The sequence below is a fragment of the Neovison vison genome, chromosome 6 (assembly GCF_020171115.1).
Source record: "Neovison vison isolate M4711 chromosome 6, ASM_NN_V1, whole genome shotgun sequence".
NCBI classification, from domain to species: Eukaryota; Metazoa; Chordata; class Mammalia; order Carnivora; family Mustelidae; genus Neogale; species Neogale vison.
This window is the reverse complement of record NC_058096.1, coordinates 164461536-164483025: the sequence shown is the minus strand read 5'-3', so window position 1 is coordinate 164483025 and position 21490 is coordinate 164461536. Positions and strand designations below refer to the sequence as shown.

The 21490-nt window shown below is 48.7% G+C and overlaps 2 protein-coding genes across 4 annotated transcripts in view; one reads left to right on the top strand and one right to left on the bottom strand.

Annotated features, from left to right (window-relative positions):
• ZXDC (ZXD family zinc finger C) overlaps positions 1–8665 on the top strand; it is a 39552-nt gene extending 30887 nt beyond the window's left edge. Inside the window, exons 9-11 of one of the 3 annotated variants that reach the window (XR_006385087.1) lie at positions 3096–3265; positions 5315–5558; positions 6988–7066. Coding sequence is in view for 2 of the 3 variants with exons in the window: in XM_044252863.1 (XP_044108798.1) it covers positions 3096–3265; positions 5315–5416; positions 6988–7074 (359 nt within the window). In the remaining variant the exon portion in view is untranslated. Of the gene's footprint in view, positions 1–3095; positions 3266–5314; positions 5559–6987 lie in introns of all 3 variants that reach the window. The other 2 variants (XM_044252863.1, XM_044252864.1) reach the window with 2 other exon arrangements.
• Positions 8666–9052: 387 nt separating this feature from the next.
• The window catches only part of CFAP100 (cilia and flagella associated protein 100), a 49805-nt gene continuing 37367 nt past the window's right edge, over positions 9053–21490 (bottom strand). Inside the window, exons 13-16 of the mRNA XM_044252865.1 lie at positions 12213–12348; positions 10947–11152; positions 10154–10247; positions 9053–9237 (exon numbers count right to left, since the gene is read on the bottom strand). Of these exons, the coding sequence (XP_044108800.1) occupies positions 9124–9237; positions 10154–10247; positions 10947–11152; positions 12213–12348 (550 nt within the window). The 3' untranslated portion in view covers positions 9053–9123. The remainder of the gene's footprint in view (positions 9238–10153; positions 10248–10946; positions 11153–12212; positions 12349–21490) is intronic.

Below are 21490 nucleotides of genomic sequence, written 5' to 3'. Positions count from 1 at the left end.
GCCTGAGCTCTGAGACCTTGGGTGCACCAGAAGACTTTGAAGGGGAAGCGAGCATGGCTAGTCTGAAGGGAGTCCGCTTTCCCATAGCCGTCTTCCGTTCGTAACCTTAGAGACTTAGGGTCCAGGACTTCTGCAGGCTCTCCTGTCCGCCTTTCCTTCATGACAGTGAGTCCTTCCCCACCACCAAGCTCTCTATGGCGCAGCACCCCCTGGGCGCATATAAACGCAGTCTTCCAGAGCCCCAGACCCAGGACACTTCAGAGTGCTGGCTTCAGGGAGGCGCCTTGTATGGATCTGTTCATGCAGGCATCCAGACCGCCTCAGGGCTCTGTGGCCAGCTTGGCCTCCCTCACGCACTGGTTTTCCTAGGCGGGCATGTTGAGATGTTCTGAGGTGAGATACAGCATAGGGGGGCCCTTGGGGGTGGGGTCAGCCCTTACCTTTCCCACCCTTCTGCTCTCGTCCTAGCAGCAGCAGCTTTTACGGGGAGTCCCATGAAAGCAGTGGTATATGTAAGCCCGAGCAGTTCCTTTTAGCTCTGGGAACATTTCATCACCGGGAGGAGTTGTTAACCACAGAAGGTCCCAGAGCACCTGCGGTTAGGGGCAGTGATTCTCAGTGGAACTGTGGCATCTGCAGGAGTGACCAGAGTGTCAGGTGCCAGATGAAGGGACAGGCTGTGTGTTCATACAGTAATTAGCTAATACAGTTTAGCCTATGATGTGTCACCAAGTGTTCTAGGTGCAGTCTGTCTTACTTCCTGTTACCAAACTACTGCCTCTTACGTCCCTTTAACAAAAACACAGTTATGTTCCCGTCACTGACTTGTTTTTCAGCAGTGTATACTGTTTGTGATGGAAGCCTGTAACGCTGATGTCCAGCAAAATTAAGTGGGGTCTATTTCTGATGTTGTTCACATGGTTTTTACTTAATTTCCCCATTGTTTGCGTAGCGTACATGCTAGCACCCAGCTAGAAAAGGGACACAAGGCTTTGATCATTCTTCTTGCTTCGTAGGTAACACAGAGTATGAGCTACACAGCTTTCATTGAATCCTTATGGCATAGACGAGAAATGACTCAGAATGACCTGGTTTTTATCTTACAAAGCTCAGTAATAATAAGCATTAATATACATATTTAAATATTGCTTTTAAAAGTAGCTTAAAATGATACATCACTTGATGCCTTCCTTCATTGATTTCATAGTGGCTTTCATAATATCCCTTGAACCATGTTTCAGTATGTTTATTTGAACTGAAAAATGGAATTGGACCTTTTGGGGGGAAGGAGCACCGTCCTCTGACAGTACAGACCGCCGGTGCTGCGTGGGCTCCGAGGCCCTGTGCTCCCTCAGCTGCAGCTGCAGAGTAATGTGATTGTGATGAAATGACATTTAAAGCACACAGGCATTGTATTTAAAATACTTTTTTATTTGGAAAAAGGCGTCTGAGTCTAGCAATGAGGAGTACTGACCCCCAGCCCCATGAGCCTCCTGGAAAACAGGCAGTCATGCTGTTCTCTATGCGTTCTAAGCCTTTGATACTCCATCACCGTCAAAGTTTCTGCTAGGTTTGGTTATTCTGGCTGGGCTTGTGTTATTAATAATTGCAATGGTAACTTGATTTTTCACGTGAAGATTTCAACTCCTGGAATGTATATTTAAGTTTCTGTTAAAACTAGAATTTTAATTTACGTACCTGTTTTTATCACAGGGAAGATGCTAGAGGATAAAAGGCTTTAAAGCCCAACAACACATTCAGGGAAAAAGCAGGAGTTGAGGGGAGTAGTGTGCATGTGTAGGGAGACAAGCGAGTGACGAGGAGTTTCTTACTGAGTGGTTTCCAGGCCGTAGCCCCTCACCCTCGTCCCAGCCCGTCTGCTGGCTGGAAGCTGCACAGCAGTGGGGAGAAGCATGGACGGCGGGCGGAGCTAAGCCAGCAGGAGGGCACTGGGCTCCCTGAGGTAGAGGAGCTGGTGTTGGTGTCAAGAACTTGCTCTGACAGAGGAGGCTTGTCCTGTGTGTCAGAGTCAGCTGTTCCTGTCTAAAATGGAAACTTCGAGTACAGAAACCTACACAAAGGATGCAGCCTCTCATGTGTTTCCTCTTTTCCCTGTAACATTAGGTCGTTAGACATTTTCACGAAGACGTGTATTCTAGAAGTTTAGCACATCCTTCAGTTTCACTTGTTCCTTTTCATTTCATTAAATTCAACAAAAATCAGATGCTTTTATCCTTGTTAACTTGTACGATGTTCACTGTAAAATTGTCTTTATGAAGTCACTCATGTACACCTGTCCTGGGCTCTCCGGCCACAGCTGTCACAGCACCTGAAATTCCTTTGCACTTACTTGGACCCAGGCACTGTTCTCAACTTGCATCACATCTCTACTTAATCCCCCCAAAACTTTGAGGTAGAGAGTGTTGTTCCCATTTCACAGGTAGGGAACACTGAGGTGAGAGCTTAAGTTGGTTGTCCAAGGTCAGGTAGCAGAGTCAAGGGTGGAGCCAGGATTTAAATCCATGCTGCTCTCCTTGGGGTTTTGTTTTGTGAGTGTCAGAGAAACCCTTTCTGGGTGTCTGGATTGTTTTGATTTTTCTTTGTACTTTATTATTTTCAAAAGTATGTTTTTATGAGATCAACGGAGCGGTGACTTTTGAGGAGGAAGCTGGACAAAAAACAGCCCAAGGGATTTGGTGGCTTATTGAGCACACGCCAAGGGGCCTGAGGGTGGCTGGCTTCCTTCCCTTGTTCCTTTTCTGCGACTGTGTAGCCCTGCCAGCTATCTGAGGTCCACCGTGTCAGGGATCTCCTGTGTGCCTGCAGCTCTTGGCATTGCAGGTAAGGAGGAGCCTCTGCCCCTGTGAAATGGGCACTGGGGTTCTGATCACTGAGCGTCTAGAAGACACATATGTAAGTTTGCTCCGGTATCAAAATCTTGTTTTTTCCCACCTCTGAAGCCCGTGACTCTCCCGGTTGACTAGTTTGAAGCCTGCAGGGCTGTGCACAGTGACGGTGGGGAGGCCATGTTCCCAGAGCATGGCTTCCGTGAGGCACGGTACCCTGCATATGTCGGTTTGTCTTTTTCGTCGTAGGAGCCTCAGGGTCCGCTCAGAGGAAAATGAAAGGTGGCAAAGTCAGTCCTACTCACTTGCACATGAGCCAGCCTGGCTGGTTGTGTGGGAACCTTGTGGTGCCCAGTGGAGGTCAGCTAGCACCGGCTCCGGCAGCCGGAGTGCAGTGCGTTCAGCTCCAGCTACTGCAGGTAAGAGCCAGCGAGCCTGGAGGACACTGGTCACAGGGCGGGAGTGGGGGCCAGGCTTCGGGCCGCGTCTCCCAGAGCCCCCATCCTCCAGTGCTCCATCCCCTCAGGAACTGCCCCCCACGCTGCTTCTGATGTCCTCCGTCCTGGATGATGTCTCCATCACCCCAGCTCCCCCCTTCCTCCCGCCCTGTCCTGCTCTGTTTGTCTGAGCTTCTGTCTTTACTAGGATTGACGCTTCTGTGTCCCCATGAGGTGAGCAGTGAGCCACGGGACACCTGGCACAGCCCTGCCCCTCCCTAGACCCCACTGCTCTTTTCAGGGCTGGTGTGAAGGGGCTTTGCTCGTGCAGCTTGGTACTTCTGTGTCTGGGGAGCATCCGCAGTGTGCCGAGGATATAGTCTTTAGGTGCTAAGGATGCTGGCTCCCTACCCCCTCACCTGCCCTTCTTCTCTACAAAATGAGGGCAGGCCAGCCATCTCTTGGGCTGTGCCAGGGCCTAGCAGGTGCCTGCAGCTGGCAGCCACCCAGTGAATGCTCACCGGACACACTGACTGTAGCTCTGTGGGCACCTTTGTCTGCAGTGTCCTTTTTGAGGGTCCAGCAGAGGGACAATGAATTGGGACTGTTTGGGGAGAGAAGAGGCTTAGAAGCTGAGGCTATGTAGCTCTGACCTGGCCTGATCTCATTGCCACCTCGTCCCTGAGCATCTCCTGTGTTCATGGTACTCTGGGGCCATAGAATACCATGGGCCTGGGGAGTCTCAGATACCCAAGGACTTCTGAGTGCCAAGCTGACTCCGAAGAGGAGGGTGGCCAGATCCTGGGGATATGTGGTCCTGGGAGAGGCTCGTTGAGGAGATAGGAACGAGCTGGTTATGAAGAGTATAAAAGTGTGGATAGCCTAGGTGGAGCTTGGGGAGGGCCTGGAGGATGGGGCCAGTGAGCATCCTTGCTGTTACAGAAAACAAGAAGCTAATGTGACCTTTTGGTGGGGGTAGGACCTGGGAAGACTGGTCTGCAGAGGTGAGCAGGAAAACAGGTCTCCTCTTTCCAGGTTTGGGGTCAGGGTGTTGGAGCAGTAGAGAGGCCACGGCTGTCCTGAGATGGGGTCTGTGGAGGTGGGGGGAGGAGCAGCTGAGCCCTTCTGAACGTGCTCATGGCTGGCAGGTGAGACGTGGGGAAGGCGGGACTGGAGGTTCTGACGGAAACTTCAAGGAAGCTGATACATTGCAGAAAAGGCGTTCATTGGAAAGGGAGAAGTTGCTCTTTAAGACATCCAGTTGAAGACGTGAGCCTTGAGGCAAAGAGAACTCACTTTCAATTCTCTACCTTTCCCTTTACCAGTTAGTGTTGTCTTGTTACTTAAGTATCTGGGCCTCAGTTTTATTGTCTGTGAAGTGCGGATGATAGTGCTTGGCACAGAAGGTTCTTGAGGCCAGGGAAGGGCTGGGCTGATGGGGGTGGTGGCATCGGGAGTTGAGTGGCAGGGCCGTGGGCCGCCATGGGCTGGGTGTGCAGGTGAAAGCTGAAAGGTCAGATAGTGACCCTTTTCTTACTTGCGTGATTATCAGGAGCCTGTATGCCTCCCTCTCCCCAGAGACCAGTGATCTTTTGTCCCTTCCAGCTTGACCATGGTTTGGGGCAGAGGTGGGCCTTCTCTTGTGCTGTGAGGTAGCCACTGGAGAGCTGCTGTGAGCCTCCACCAGAGTTCAGGAACAGCCTACGGGAGGGAAATTCGGGTCTAGGCTAAGGGGAGGTATTGAATGTGGGGGAGTTCCAGGGAGCTCCAAGCCTGGGAGCAGGGAGCAACCAGATGGCAGGTGGTACGGGCCTCAAGCTGGGAATAAGATGAGAGACTGAGGACCAAGAGGAAAGGTAAATAGCCTCCAGCCCCTGATTCCAGTGACTGCTGGGTCCTCAGGCCTCACCTGGCTCCCTATGTGGTCTCGCCTGGAATCCAGGGGCTGTGATCAGAGTGACGGGGACTCCTCAGGCCGGAGTGAGGAATGTCGCTGTGCTTGATAAATGAAACATGCCATTGCCTCCCCAGGACGAGCCCTCAGGCGAAGCAGCCTCATCATCGGTTCTCAGTCCGCAGCCTTCTGCCCTCCACCCCCTGTTTGCTGTCGATTTGCCCGTCTATGTCCTCCAGGTCTGGATGCCTTACAGCTCTTTGGGTCCATTAGTAAGACTGTCAGGAAGCTTTTGGCTTTCTGAGGCTTGTTGCTGAGGTGGGGCTCTAGTGGACACTCACTGAGTTGGTGGCCAGGATGTTTTGCTGCTTCCTAGAAAAGGTGGGTAAATGACTGAGGAACAAAAGACTAAGAAAAAGCTCAGGTTTGCTCCCCCTTTTAGCTCCTCCTTGTAAATAAGTTGAAATTTAATACACTTGAAATATTTTCTATTTAGAGACTCTAGTCACGGGACACCTGGGTGGCTCAGCCAGTTAAGCGGCTGCCTTTAGCTCAGGTCATGACCCCAGGATGTTCCATGTCAGGCTCCTTGCTTAGCAAGAAGCCTGCTTCTTCCTCTGCCAGCTGCTCCCCCTGCTTGTGCATTCTTTCTCTATGACAAATATCTTTTAAAAATAAAATTAAATGCTCTTTGACTGTATAAAAAAATTTTTCTAGTTGCTTTCTCCTATGGGAAATAGGCTGGCCAGGGTTTGTTTTTAAAGATTTATTTATTTATTTGGGGCGAGGGGCAGGGGCAGGGGCAGAGGGAGAGGCGGGAGAAACCCAAGAAGATTCTGCACTGAACATAGAGTGGACATGGGGCTCGATCTCACAACCCTGACATCAGACCTGAGCCAAAACCAAGAGTCAGACGCTTAACTGTTTGTGCCACTCAGGCATCCCTAGGCCAGCCAAGTTTTTGACCTATGGGAAAACAGACGCAGGAGAGTTAGTTTGCTTAATTAAGTAAGTGGATAAACCACGCATTGGTGGCAATAGGTAATTCAGATTTGGCTATAAAATAAAGCAGGTAGCTTATCAGATTTTTAACAGTTAAGCCTTAAATATCTATTTTTAAAAGACCTAGACATACACTTTTAGTTTTCTTGTATTCAAATTGGGCTGTTGAACGTTTTCCTTAAAAAGTCAAAAATAAATATCGAGTAAAGCACTGGTAGACAGAGCTGTGGGTGGGGATCCCAGGCAGCTGGAGTGGGGGTTCCTTCCAGTGCAGTTGGGGATCATGTATTCAGAAAACCTCACGGATGTCGACTCCATTCTGCCTGGTATTCCCACTCAGGAGATCATTCTTAAAGAAATCTGGCAGTGTACACATAATTGGCCAAAAGATGTTTGCCATTGCCTCGAAGCTAATGGCGTGTTCTTCTAGCACAAGGAGGTGGGCTGGGTGGGCGGTGGTGCAGCCATCGATGACAACCACAGACAGTTAGGAACTGAGAGAGGAGCTTCCTCATACAGAACGGGGAAGGCCTATAAATTGAACAAGGACATTTCCGAGGAGACCTAGAACACAGTAGCATTAAGTTCACTTTGCCTTTTTGTTTACACTCAAGTTTCTTTCTTCAAGGAATATATGTAAAAATAAGGGGAAAACAGTTCGTTTTAGGAAAGTGGGAGGTGCCGTTGCTGGCCAGCTCTGTGGATTATGATGCTGGTCATGTGTGGCTGCCTCGCTGCCTTCTGGGAGGTGGTCCTGCACTGCCCCTGTCCCTGGCTCTGCTCCTCACCACTCTGCTTGGTTTTTCAGGAGGTGCTTCCTGCAACTGGAGGGGCTGTCAGGCCTGAGGACATGCAGTGTGCGGGGAGCACCATTAACCTTCGGGACCTGCAGTGACCACGGCCCTTTTCCCCAGGGACCCAAGGGCGGCGCCTCCAGCCTGTGGCCTTGAGACTCCGTTAGGTGGTCTTACAGGCCTGGGGGAGATCCCACTAGGTTTCTGCTCAGGAGGCTCGCTGAGCTCCTCGGAGACTTTTGGGCATGCTTCTCAAAAATGTTTTTCGTACGTTTTATCAGGAACTGGTTTGGGGCAGTATTTGTGGAAATTGCCTTATAGGAACATGAGGCAAGGCTTGCCCTCAGGGCCAAGCACATGCTTTTCCCAGACTTGGCTGCACACCGATGTCCCTTGTCCCATTTGAGCGAAGCCATGGAGCCCCTGCTGCATGAGAAGAAACTTAGGCAGGAGGTATGGTAGAGTACAGATTCCCTAGTCAGATAGGACTCCATCTGTGGTAAAAGCAGATGGGATCTTTCACCTTTTGTGCTTCAGCATTTGGTCTGAGAAAGATCTAGAAACTCTTTCCCCTTTCTGAGAGCTAGCAGGCTGGTTCCCATCCCCGGGGTGGTGGCTGTGCTTGGGCTGACTCTGTCAGCCCAAGGGGCAGAAGTGGTCCCGTTGTCACAGTGAAGCCAAATTCGAATCCCTGTTTTGGCAGAGCAGGCAGGGGAGCTCGTGTGAGGGGGAAGGAGATGGGGGTGAAGAGGGGCACACTGGGGCCCTGTTAGCAACCCCTCTGCATGGAGGCCAAATGTAAAGCTCCTAATTTGGAGATGTAAACTTTACGTTTTTCTAAATTCTGTATTTGGGTATTCATGTTTAATACTAATTTGTCCATGGTTTCTAAAGTCACGGTCTGAGTCCTGAACATGACGTGTGGGGCAGCGAGAACGTGTGTCTGCTTGTCCAGGCTGTACACGTGCATGTTCTGTGTGGCCGTGCATTTTTACGGAGTGCAGTCTGTCTTGCACAGGAGGCAAGCCTATGACCTTGCACATATTTATTTGTTTGTTAGTGGGACTGTCCATGGGGTCACTCAGAAATGCTGTTTTTCGCCGTGTGCCTTTGAGGCTTATATTAATCCAAATACTGTTTTGGTTCTTGAATTTGGAATTGTCCAAACTCTGCCTGTTCTTTGTTTCTTCATTTCTTGAGTTTTTGGCCTTGGGCTTTTGGGAATGACCCCAGCATTTGGTGGGGAGTCCTATCTCTGTCCTCCTCCTCTGAGGTGCTGCTCTCCAGGTGCTTCTCCATCTAGGGAGAACTCAGGCCCTGTCAGAAATGGTATTTACCCACAGAACTCTGTGCTGTGTCACAGACTAAAGTTTTGTCCGCCTGGCCTCTCAGCCTCCAAGTCACCAGCAGCCCCCTCCCTCCATGAGGAGCCAGCCTGCCTGCCAGGGTGGTCTTGGGGGTTGGGTCGCCTAGTGGCCGCACTGCCCTGTCCTTCTGTTGGGAGGAAGGGCTGGGCCATGGGAATGCTCTCACTGGGTTGGGTGGTTGGAACATTCCCCAGAACATTCTCCTGGGAATGTCCACCACTGATAAGACTGATACTGGCTGTCAGTTTTTTGGGCACTGAGTTCTGTGGTGACCATGGGCCCAACTTCTAGTACAAATGAATAAAAATTTGTGTACAGTCATGTACTGATGGCGTTACTTGGCTTTATTTCATGGGAGTGTGTGTATAGTGTGGGCGCCATGTTTTGTTTTCAGTCAGTAGAGAGAACCTTCTCACCCACCTAGCTTGTTGCCTCCTTTCTTGTCTCCGCATATCACACCTCAGTGTGGAACTGGCCTTCATGTCTCAAAGCAGCCACCTTACCTGAGGGCCAGATGAGCTCCTTCCTCAACCATGGGCCTAGGGCTCAGGGATTAGAGGAGAGGGTACGGATGTCGGAACCAGCTTGCCTCCTTAAACAGGCCATCAGGCCACCAAAGAGGGGGAGTTTATTTCACTTGAGTAAGGAAATGTACAGTGGGAGGCCTGGAGTGGCACAGGGACAGGGTGACAGCCGCTGCGGGCCTGCCTGCCCTGCCCCGCTTCCTGCTGCTGTCCTTGCTGGGCTGGGCTGTGGACAGAGTGGCCAGCTGGTGCCGGGAGGCTAGGTGCAGAACAGCAGCTGCTCATCCTTGTCCTCCTCCGTCTGCACGTGCTCAGGCTCCTCCTTCACCTTGAGAGCTGGGGGCCGGGAGCGACTCACCAGTCTCCTGCCTCTCTGCAGAGCAAGTAGACTCTGTGAACTGTGCCCTGCAGGCCCCTTCACTGCACCCAAAGGCGCTGCCCGGGTCCTAAGTGTGCCTGGAAGCCAGGAAGCTGGGGCTGTGGGGTCCCAGGGACGTCCTGGCCTCCCCCATCAGCCCACGGGCTCAGGGCTGGAGCTGTCCTGAAATGACTTGGGAGGGAGCCTCCCCAGCATTTCCAGAGCCTGTTCCCTGGGCTGCAGGCCCCTTGATGTGTGTGTGTGTTGGGGCACACCTGCAAACACACGGGCAAGTACCTGGCTAAACAGAGAGAGCCCGCTTCCTTTGCTCCAGGGATTTAAGAGGAGACCCCACAGTGTCTGCTGACTCTGTGTGACAGCATGGAGAGCACTACTCTATTCAGAGAGCAGCCCCTGTCCGCTGGAGGCTGTATCTGGGCTTGGGCCTGCTTTAGGGAGCACCCCTCCTGCTCCCAGGGCCTGAAGAAAGTGACTGCTCTAGCCTTTGTCTGTGGGGCGGTCAGGGGAAACCCTAGTGATGGGGATGAGCTGGAGTGATGGGTTCTGGCTGGAGTGTTGGTGGAATGGTGGGACCCTATGGGGGCTGAGCTGCACCTGGGTAGGACTGGGAAGGGGCTAGCCAGGCCAGTCACCCCCTCCCAGGAGTGTGTGTGCAGGACGAAAGGCAGCCCCAGAAGGACTTGCTGGGGAAGACAGTCCCAAGGGGCACCAGGATTGGTGGGCCAGGAACGGGATAGCCTGCTCTATCCTGGCCTTACTCGGATGACCCCATCTTTCCCCCAGCGCCTCAGCAATAAGCTGCAGAACAGTGAGCCAGGCTTGGCTCTAGTTCCCCAGCTCCTCTCAGCCCCACAGTGCCTGGTCATGGGGCCCTTGCCCAGCAGTGACTCCCAGGGGCCACCCTGCCCACCTTCTTCTTGATCTCAGCCTGGGCCCGGGCCTGGGCCCGCTGCACACGCTCCTCCTGCAGCCGCTTCTGCATCATTACCTTCTCCTCCCGGAGTCTGGATGCAGGGGCAGCACAAGACGATTAAGAACTGGAGGCACTGGGGAAGCTCCCAGATCCACTTCCCAGCACCTCACATGCAGCCTTCAGTCAGGCCCTGGCCTCCCTTTAGCAGCACACTCCCCTCTCCTCTCCATCGTCCCTGCCAGGCCTGGTTGGCCTCTGAACCTTGTTCTTGGGGGTTCCCGGCTTAGGTCCATCTGCTCATACCCCTTGGACGGTGGGTCCTTGCTGCCTGCTTCTAGCATTCTGACACTGCCAAGTCTCCCTGCCTTCCCCTGCCACTAAACTGGGCTTCCTTGGCATCCCCCCCGAGTCTGCATCTTCCCTCCCCGGGGCTCTGGCAATGCTGATCTCTTCCTCTCCCAATCCAGCAGAAAAGATGGCCATTGCTGTCCCTTGTCCTTGGGGTGAGGCCATGCTGTCCACACCCTCACTTTGGCTCTGGGCCCCCTGAGCCCACCTCTTCTCCCACTCCAGACTAAGTTAAGGGTCCTCTCTGGAAGACCTCTCAGCATGGAGCACCAAGCTCCTGTCTCCCTTGGTTTGGGGGCTCTTTGAGGACGGGTCTGTATCCAACCTCTGTCCTCAGGGCCGGCCTGGGCCTGCCCAGAGCAGAAGCAGGGGTGTGGAGGGCATCGTGAGGCAGCTGGTTAGACCACGTGGGACGGGGCAGGGGCAGGGACCTGGCTCTCACCGCATGCGACGCTCCTTCTCCTTGGCCTTCTCGGCCTGCTCGATCTTGATCTGGGGTACCCGCTCTAGGTTTTCCAGCAGTTCGTCCAGGTGGTGCTCGATGATGGTGAGCATCTGCACGGTGCCCAGGTTGGACTCCTGCTGGCTGCCGATGCATTGCTGGTACACGTCCAACACCTTGCGGTTCAGGCTTTCCAGCAGCTTGTCCTGCGAGGGGGGCAGGCCGGCAGAAGGGTGGCGTGGGCCTCTGCCTGCCCACACCCTCCACCCCCCCCACCCCCTCGCCGCACAGCCCTCCACACCCAGTGCCCTTGCTGTGATGCAGCTGCCCTCCCCGAGCCCTGGCAAAGCCTGGGAGAAACAGCTTAGACACTTGGGACTTTTGGCCAGAGCTGCCCTTGCCCTCCTGCGGTCAGCCAGACCCAGGGCTCCAGCCACCACTGAGGTTCTACCCCAGCTGCTTCAGTATGTCCATGGGGCCCAGTACCCCCCTCGAGGGCTCTCTTCTGCCCCTGCACTGACCTCAACTCCCCACAGGATCCTGGCCCATGAGAGCGACTTCCTTGCAGCCTGTGGCAGATGAACTCCCCTCTCAGCCTGATCTTACATTTAGAAAGTAACACTCCCTACCACATGGACTGGGCGTGAGGACTGAGTAAGGAACAGCAGACAGGCAGGCTCAGGCCAGGAGTGGGGCCCAGCCAGCACCCAGGGAGTCTGGCAGGCCCCGGGTACACCAGCCTGCTTGTTGTGGCCTCCTGCGTACCTTCCCTGGGCTGGTACACGGTAGGTGTTCAACAGTAATTTGCGGGAATTAGGAAGCTGCGACTCTGCCTATGCCCCCAGTGCACTGTCAGGAAGGGTACGCAGTGTGCCTGGAACATTCTTGGCCCTCTGTGCCCTCAGAATTCTCTCACTCTTTCAGGCTGGCTTGGGGGCATGCCTTCTTCCTCCTGGCAGGGTCACTTTCTGGACACTTTGTGTTGAAGAAACAGATGTATTTGTTGAGTGAGAGAAGGAAGGAATGGAGGAAGTGTGCTGGGCAGCTGAATGGCCAAGTGGCATAAATACACAAGATGACTCCAGTTGGGGGACCAAGGGCCTTCTCTAGCCTTTGCCCCTCGATCAGCCCTACAGAGCCTGGAAGGTGGTGAGGTCAGCACTGGGTGCTCCCAGATGTGCTCATCAGTGGATTGGGCCCCAGGGCTGTGGTCACCCACTCTCCCTCCACACTCGCTGCCCTCTGGCTGCTGATCGGGGGGCCTACCTCCTGAGCACCCTTGTACTTGCCGAAGTGGAAGACACGGGCTTTGAGCTCCAGCTCGGCGGCAGTCTCCTCCTCCTTGGTGATGGACATCATCAGTGTGGTGACCCACTGCTTCAACTGGTTGACCTCCTTGTCCCTGGATTGGGGACCGGCAGGGCCCTGCCCACTCAGCGCAGCTCCAGGCACTCCACCTCTCTGAGCCTCATTGCCCCACCACTGTCCTGAGAGCCAAGGGGCCGTGACCGCAGAGTGCGTGCCCAGGGACCAGAGATGCTGCTGAGACGCAGGACTAAGATTTAAGATCTTTAACAATCAACACTATGAAAAAAATAAGTAACAGCTTTATTGAGGCATAATTCACATACCTATAAAATTCTTTTAAAATGTATAATTCAGGGGGCACCTGGGTGGCTCAGTTAAGCATTGGACTTTTGATTTCAGCTCAGGTCATGATCTCAGGGTCATATGATCAAGCCCTGCGTTGGGCTCCATGCCCAGTGACAAGTCTGCTTGAGATCCTCTCCCCCTCCCTCTGGCTCTCCCCCTGCTTGTGTGCTCTTTTTCTCTCTCTCAAATAAGTAAAATCTTTAAAAAAAACAAAAACAAAAACAAAAACCAGTTCATTAATTTTCAGGATATTTATACAATTGCACAACCATCGCCATCATCTCATTTCAGAGTATTTTCATCACCCAGAGGAACGCATTCCCCATTAGCAGTCACTCCCCGTCCTTTCCTTTTCCCCCCACTGTGTATCTGTTCTGGACATTTCATAAATGTGGAGCCATACAGTGGTGGCCTTTGTTTCTGGCTTCTTCATTCAGCAGAATGTTTTCAAGGTCTGTTCATGTTAACGGCATGTCAGAACTCCATTCTTTTGGAGGTTTATGTGACGGTTCCCTGTGTTGATGGACCATACTTTGTTGAAATGGACGTATGGTTGATCCTACCTTTTGACTCTTAGGAATTATGCTGCTGTGAACATTTGTAGACAGGTTTCGGTGAGGACATGTTTTTAATTCTCTTGGGCATATATTTATTTTTTAAAAAGATTTTATTTATTGGGGCGCCTGGGTGGCTCAGTGAGTTAAGCCTCTGCCTTTGGCTCAGGTCATGGTCTCAGGGTCCCGGGCTCGAGCCCCGCATCAGGCTCTCTGCTCGGCGGGGAGCCTGCTTCCCCCTCTCCCTTTGCCTGCCTCTCTGCCTACTTGTGATCTCTCCCTTTCTCTGTCAAATAAATAAATAAGTAAATAAATAAAAGATTTTATTTATTAGAGATAGATAACACAAGCAGGGGGGAGGGACAGAAGGGGAGAGAGAAACACTCCCCACTGAGCTGGGAGCCCAATGCAGGGCTTGATCCCAGGACCCTGGGATCATGACCTGAGCTGAAGGCAGATGCTTAACCAACTGAGCCACCCAGGCACCCTTGGGCATATATTTAGAAATAGAATTCCAAAAATCAATTTTTAAATGAAATAACAAACTTAAAGAATAATACCAAATAAAAATCTTCAACAATCATGGCATACACTGACCATCATATGTCGGGATTTCCCAAGCAAGAATCCCTGTTCTTAGGGCTGACATGGGTCCACCCAGTGTGGGCAGCTGCATCTGGCCACTCCCCCAGCAGTGCCTGGGAGGCCCAGAGGGACCCTGCCACCCCCCATGGTGATTCTGTGGCTCTTCCCCCATTTGTTGATAGAACTTACCAACATTTTCCCAACCCTAAGCAAAGGCCTGTGGGCTGCTGCTCCTTTGCCTACTGTGGGTCCCATGGCCTGTCACATATGCACCAGCACAGGCATGCAGCCCCCCCACCAGCCCTCCAGGCTATACTCCCCTGACTTTGGGGTGGAGGGCTGAGAAGCCTGTGAGTTTGAGGGGGGCTGAGGTAGGTGGGCCAGAGGGACCACATGGAGCTCACACACAGCCCACCCCCCTCAGGTGCTGGTGGGGCTCATGCAGGTCACCTGGGATGACATCAGAGAGCATGTCCTGGGTGTCAGGATCAACTTTTTTCCAACCACACATGCCCATTGTAGAGGTAAGTATGTTTAAGGTCAGTGGTACTTGTCCCAAAATCTAGATACATGATTGCATTCAATTTTAACCTTTTTTTTTTTTTTAATACTTCCTTCACTTCCATCCCCTTAACTGGTAAATGTGATCCTACAGCTGGCACAGGGCTGCTATGCTTGCCCTCCTTTGCTATATGAATGTGGTGGTGGTGGCGGAGGGCTTTTTGTTGTTGTTCTCTTTCTTCTCAGGGTAACTGGGATAAAAAGATACCCTTTCCCTACTAGTTCTCTTTCGATGTAAAATTGTTGGGTCGCAATATTTTCTACTCAACTAGAGCTCGCCAGTTCATGGGAATGCAAAAGCATGGGGGACATACTGCTGAGCATTGCTCCTCAGGCTAGCATGCATGTCACCTGCATGTTTGTCAGAAATGCAGGTTCTAGGGGGGTTCCAGTGTACAAAGAGTCTAAGAAGCACTTCAGTGCTGGAAAAGTGACCTTATTTCTTCAATACCTGGACTGCAGGGGGACAAGAAGCTGGAGAGGGAACCTGTAGACCAAAAGGGATTTAATGACACAACAAATATTGAAGAGCATAATCTTATTTAGATTCTCATTCAAACAAAGTTTAAAAACTCCAATCATTTATGGATTATGAATATTTAATATTTTTTAAGGATTACTGGTTTTTCTAAGTGTGATGATTATATTGTGATTATGTTAAAGAATCCCTATCTTTTTAGAGATATTGACTGGCGTATTTACAGATGACATGATACATGCCTTTGCTCTGAAATAATATGGGCGGTGGAGAAGTTGGTGGAATCTAGGTAAAAGGATATTAGCTATGAGTTGATCACTGCTGAAGCTAGCGATGGGACCCTGGGGACTCATGATACTATTCTATGTTTATAGATTTATACGTATGAAATTTTCTTAAAGCTGTTGGACTGAATTGCAGAAGTTATAAAAAGTTTTTGAAAGGTAACAAGATGATCTCTTCATAAGTGCCTGGGGACATATAGCCAGAAAGCTTAGTATTTAAAAAAAAAAAAAAAAAGCAAACACCACCAAATAGGAATAAAGTTCATTCAAAAGACCAGGCAAAAGAGAAGGAGTTACCATATTCCTGCAGAAATAGAAGGAAAAAGAACAAAAATTAAAAATTTTGAAATAGAGAAAGATGGCAGAGTAGGAGCACCATAAATCTGTCTCCCCACCAGACAATGATTGCAGAACCTATCTCATATAGCCATCTTGGAACTCTGGAGTCTATTGAAAGCTTGCAACTTCCAGGGAAAGGCTTGGACAGTAATTGTGGTTAATTTCCCTCCATTTCAGCTCTAAGCATAGTAACACTTACCCAGCCATCACTCCCAGCCATGTGGCAGGCAGCTATTCAGGTTTTCTGGAGCAACTAGCACACAGCCTGTTGGAGCTAGGGTGGGCAAGAAGGACCTTGTCCTCCAAAATGTTGGGGAACTGTGCCCTGATCCCTGACTGGTGCTTCTGACCACAGAGGTACAGACAAATAGGCAGGCAGCCCTTGTTTCAAGCAACCCCGTAATCCCCCACTTGACTTTCAGGGGATTTAAAGGGCCAATGCTTTTTCCTTTCTCCATTTTTTGCTCCCCCCCCCCTTGGAGAGCCAGATCTTAAAGACTGAGGACATGCAAAAACAACAGCATATATGGAAAAAATTAGAAAGTGACCCTGTGTGCCCAGGGAAAGTCTCAGAAAAGACCTACATTTACACTTGCAGGAGGAGTCTCAACATAGAGACAACCCACAAATTTCTTATAAAAAAAATAATACACAATGGAGTAGGGAAATGAAAAATTCACTAGAGGTATTTAAAGGCTTATCTGAGCAGGGAGAAGAAAGAATTAGTGATCTTGAAGATAGGACAATGGAAACTATCAAGGCTGAGGAACAGAAAGAAAAAGATTGAAAAAAGCAAACAGACCCTGACAAACCAGTGGGACACCATCAAGAGGACCAATATATGCATCATAGGAGTCCCAGAAAGGAAAGAGAAAAGGGGGCAGAGAGATGCTTCGAAGAAAAATAGATGAAAATTCTAAAATTGATGAAAGGCATGAATATAAGCATCCAAGAAGCTCAAGGAGCTCCAAGTAAAAGAAATCGAAGAGCCCCACACTGAGACATTACTATAATCAAACTATTACAGGATAACCAAAAGCCAAAGCCAGAAAACTTTGAAAGCTGCAAAAGAGAAGCAAATCATTTTACACAGAGTATCTTCAATATGATTATCAGCAGATTTCTCATTAGAAACTTTGGTGGTTGGAAAGCTGATATAGTTGAAGTGCTCAGAGGGGAAGAAAAACCTGTTAGCCAAGGATTCTGTATCTGGCAAAACTGTCCTTTAAAATTGAGGGAGAAGCTAAGAGATTCCCCAATGAACAAAAATGAAGGAGTTCATTCCCATGAGACCTGCCCTGCCAGAAATATTCAGGGGAGTCCTGCACAGTGAAATGAAATCAAGACAGTAAATTAAAGCCCTATGAAAGACTAATAATCTCAATAAAGGTATAATGTTGGCAATTTTAAAAGCTAGCAGAAATGTAACTGGTTTGTAACTGGAGCAAGGGAAGGAAAAAAGCAAGGGTAGCAATACTAGTTTGTAACTGTTTTCTACATGATTTTGGAGACTAATACATTTAAAAGAATTTTTAGTTTATGTTTTAGAGCACACAATGTATGGAAACAAGGTTGTGACATCCACAACCAAAAGGATGATGATGGAACTGTAAGGGAGTAGAGTTTCAGTATGTTAGAAATTAAGGTGGTATAGATTCAAATTAGAGTGTTAACAACCTTGGATATTAAATATAATCCTCATGGTAACCACAAAGAAAACAGCTATAGAATATACACAAAAGGGAAAGAGAAAGGAATTTAAATATTTCACCACAATCAGCTAAACACAAAGAAAACCGTATCGCAGGATATGAGGGGCAAAACTATAAGGCATATAGTAGACAAAAAGTACAATGACAGAAATCCCACCATATCATTAATTACTTTAAATGTAAGTGGGCTAAATTCTCCAATCAAAAGACAGACTGGCAGAATGGATAACAGATGATTCAACTATGTGCTGTCTGCAAGAGCCTCACTTGAGACCCAAAGACGCAAAAGTGTTGAAAATGAAAGGATGGGAAAAGATATTCCATGCAAATAGTAACCAAAAGAGAGAGCAAGGGTAGCAATACTAGGATCAGACAGAAAAATTCATCAGAGACAAAGAAGGACCTTATATATTAATAAATGTCTAATACAATAAGAAAATATAACAATAATAAGCATTTATGCACCGAATGACAGAATACCAAAATATATGAAGCCGAAATTTACAAATGGAAGGGAGAACTAATTCTATAATAATAGTTAGAGACTTCAATACCTACCTTGCAATAGTGAACGAGCAAGCAGACAGAGAATTAGGAAAAAGAAGACTTAAGCATTGCAATACACCAACTAGGTTTAACAGACATACACAGAAAACTCTACCCAACAACAGAAGCATATACTCTCAAGGGCAAATGGGGCATTTTTCAGGCTGTCCCAAATATTAGGGCCACAAACTAAGTTTCAATAGATTTTTAAAAAGATAGATATTATACAAACTTCTCTGTCAACAATTGGATGAAGTTAGAAATTGTTAACAAAAGCAAAATTAGAAAATTTCACAAATTTCTAGAAATTAAAAAACACATTTTAAAACAAACTGTGGACCAAAAAAGAAATCATAAGGGAAATTAGAAAAAAATAGAGATGAAGATACCTGAGAACACAACAGAGCAAAACTTGTGGGATGCACAGCAAAATTTATGGTGCAAAAGGGAGTATTTATGATGACAAAACTTATATTTAAAAAAGAGATAAACTAACAACCCAACTTTACAACTTAAGGAATTTCTAGTTAAAGAAGAACAAATTCAACCTGAAGCTAGTGGAAGGAAAGAATTAGTAAAAAAAATTAGAGAAAAACAAAATAGAGAATAGAAAAACAATGAGTTTTTCAAAAAGATCAATAAAAATGACAAACCCTTAACTTGCTGGACTAAGGAAAATAACTGAAGTTACTAAAATGAAAACGAAGGTGGGAATATCACTACTGATCCTACAGAAATAAGAAGGATTAGGAGAGAGCACTATCAGCTGTGTGCCTCCAAACTGGATAACTTGGATAAAACTGACAAATTTCTAGAAACACAAAATCTACCAAGACTTAATCATGTAGGGGTATCTGGGTGGCTCAGTCGGTTAAGCGTCTGTCTTTGGCTCAGGTCATGATTCCGGGGTCCTGGGATCAAGCCTCATATCAGGCTCCCTGCCCAGTGGAGAGTCTGTGTTTCTCTCTCCTGCAACTGTTCTTCCCCCAAGTTTGTGCACTCTCTCTCACTTGCTTTCCCTCAATAAATAAATAAAATCTTTAAAGAAAGGATTAAATCATGTAGAAATAGAAAATCTGAATAGGCCTATAACCAGTAAGAAGATTGAATCAGTAATCAAAAATCTAATACCGGGGCACCTGGGTGGCTCTGTGGGTTAAAGCCTCTGCCTTTGGCTCAGGTCATCGAGCCCCACATCAGGCTCTCTGCTCGGCGGGGAGCCTGCTTCCTCCTCTCTTTCCCCCTGCCTCTCTGCCTTCTTGTGATCTCTGCCTGTCAAATAAAATCTTAAAAAAAAAAAAATAGGGAGACGGAAACAGCCTCCATATAATAAAAGCCGTATCTGAAAAGCCCACAGCAAACGTCATACTGAGTGGTGAAAGTCTGGAGGATTTTCCTCTAAGATCAGAGGGTAAGGATGCCTGCATTCACCACTTCTACTCAACATAGTACTGGAAGTTCCATCCAGAGTGATGAAGCAAGAAAAAGAAAGAAAATCATTCAAGTTGGAAAAGAAGTAAAATGAGTTCTTTGCAGATGACATCATCTTCTATGAAGAAAACCCTAAAGACCCCACAACAAAGCTGTTAGAATTAAATGAATTCAGCAAAGTAGCAGGAAACAAAGTCAACAAAGTCAATGAAATGCAGCTCTATACACAAATAATGAACACTTTGAAAAGGAAAACAAAAACCATCCCATTTATAATAGCATCCAAATAATTCCACTTGCAATAGCATCCCAAAGTTAAAAACAGAAATACTGTATGCCCCGGCAGTTGTGCTTTGGGAATATACCCAGAGGAATTGAAAACAGAGCCTTGCAGAAGAACACCCATGTTCACAGCAGCATTATTCATAGTTGCTAAAATGTGGAAGCCACCAAGTGTGCATGATGGATGAATGGAGAAACAGAATGTCTAGACATAAAAGGAGAATTATCTAACCTTAAAAAGGAAGGAAACTCTGACACATGCTACCCCATGAATGAAACTTGAAGGCATTAAGTGAAATAAGCCAGTTACAAAAAGTCAAATATTGTATGATCCCACTTCTAGGAGGTACTCAGAGTAGTCAACACCTTTAGGACAGAAAGCACTGTGGTCTTGCCAGGGACTGAGGGGCAGGAGAATGGAGAGATATTAGTAACAGGGATAGAGTTTCAGTTTTACAAGATGAAAAGAGCAGAGAGTTGGACAGTGGGGTTGGCTGCACAATGTAAAGGTACTTCATACTACTGAACCAGATACTTGCAAGTGGTTAAGATGGTAAATTTTGTGTTATGTGGATTTTATCACATTGAAAAAGGTACCTGGGCTTTTAATTAATTAATTAATTTATTTATTTATTTATTTATTTTTGAGGTGGGGTGGGGCAGAGGAGGAATGAGAGAGAGATGGAGAGAGAGAATATCTTAAGCAGACTCCATGCCCAGACTTGGGGCTCAATCTCATAACTCTGAGACCATGACCTGACCCCAAATCAAGAGTTGGACACTTACCCGAGCTAGCCACCCAGGCACCCCCTGAGTTCCTGGCTTTTTGTTCATTTTCATTGTCTGCCTTGGCAGTGTGGCTTGTTCTGCTCACTCTTAAACCCTGTAGGAGGTGTGTAGTGTGAGCCCATCTCCCTGCATGTGGGCCTGGTCTTTGCTTCAGCACAGGGAAATCTTCACCCGTCACTACACTGGCTTTTGCTCCTCCATTCCGTGTGCAGCCATGTCCTGGAATTCCTTCCACATGTGCCCTGCACATGGCCTCCTGGGGTCCTATCGCTTCATCTCCTTGTCCTTTCCCTTAAAGTTCTCGGAGCTGTCCCCAGCTTAACATGGTCCCCCTTGCCCACTTGATGGCAGGCTGCATCCAGTCCTCATTGTGGTCTTGACCTCCTGTGGGCTTGTCTGCTCCCAGATCTGCCTCTCTAGCAGCAGGGGTGCAGCTTCTTGGGAGGAATTAAGATATCTGTCCCAATTCTTCAGGATCTACATTTACTTCGATTTCTCACACACATCCCTTAATGAATGTTTCTTCTCATGTTTCTTCTCATGTTTCTGGTGACATTTTCCTGTTTGTGTGTCCTTTGAGCTGCACATGGGTGCAAGTTCAATACCAGGGACTTCAGAGGAGTTGTGCCGTTTTGATCATGCGTCCATCTGGCTGGAGGCGGAGGTGCAGGCTGCATTTCCTCTGAGCCATGGAACTCATGTCTGAGGGGCAGCCATGGTTGCAGGTGTCTAGCATGGCTACCAAGACTCAGCCCACACAAGGTCTCTCCTTAGCCCAAGGTCAGCATTGGAATATGCTTTCTGGAGCTCGTGGTGCCTTCCGTGTGGCTTGCCTTACTCTGTGGGCTCTGGCTGCTGCAAGACCAATCCTCATTTCCACCCCTGGCTCACTGCAGGGACAGGGAGTCTGAGTTGCTTCCTGTTCCTTTTCCAACTAACTGGCTGGGTTGGGTTTTCCCGGAGGAAGTTTTGCATGGTTTCCAGGAAGGGATTCAGGCTTAATTTCTCTTTTCTGTTCTTTTGGTCAATGTGGCAGAATCTGGGAAGTGTTGGGTTGGGCTTCATCTCTCTTGGGCTGCTCTGCTCATTCTTCTCCTGGGTCCCGTCACCTCTCTGGCTGCTGGAAGTGCCGAGCTGATGCTGGTGTTCAGGCTCTGCAGCTTACTGCAGGCTGTCCTGAGCTCCTTGTGCTCCCTTCTGTATCCAGGGGTCCATCTTCCTGGGCTGGCTCCCCTTGGTCCTCAACTGGAGGAACTGTGGAGTGAGCATCTCAAACAGATCACAGCAAGGCAGGCAGAAAATGGGGCTAGGACCCAGTGTAGAAAATTCA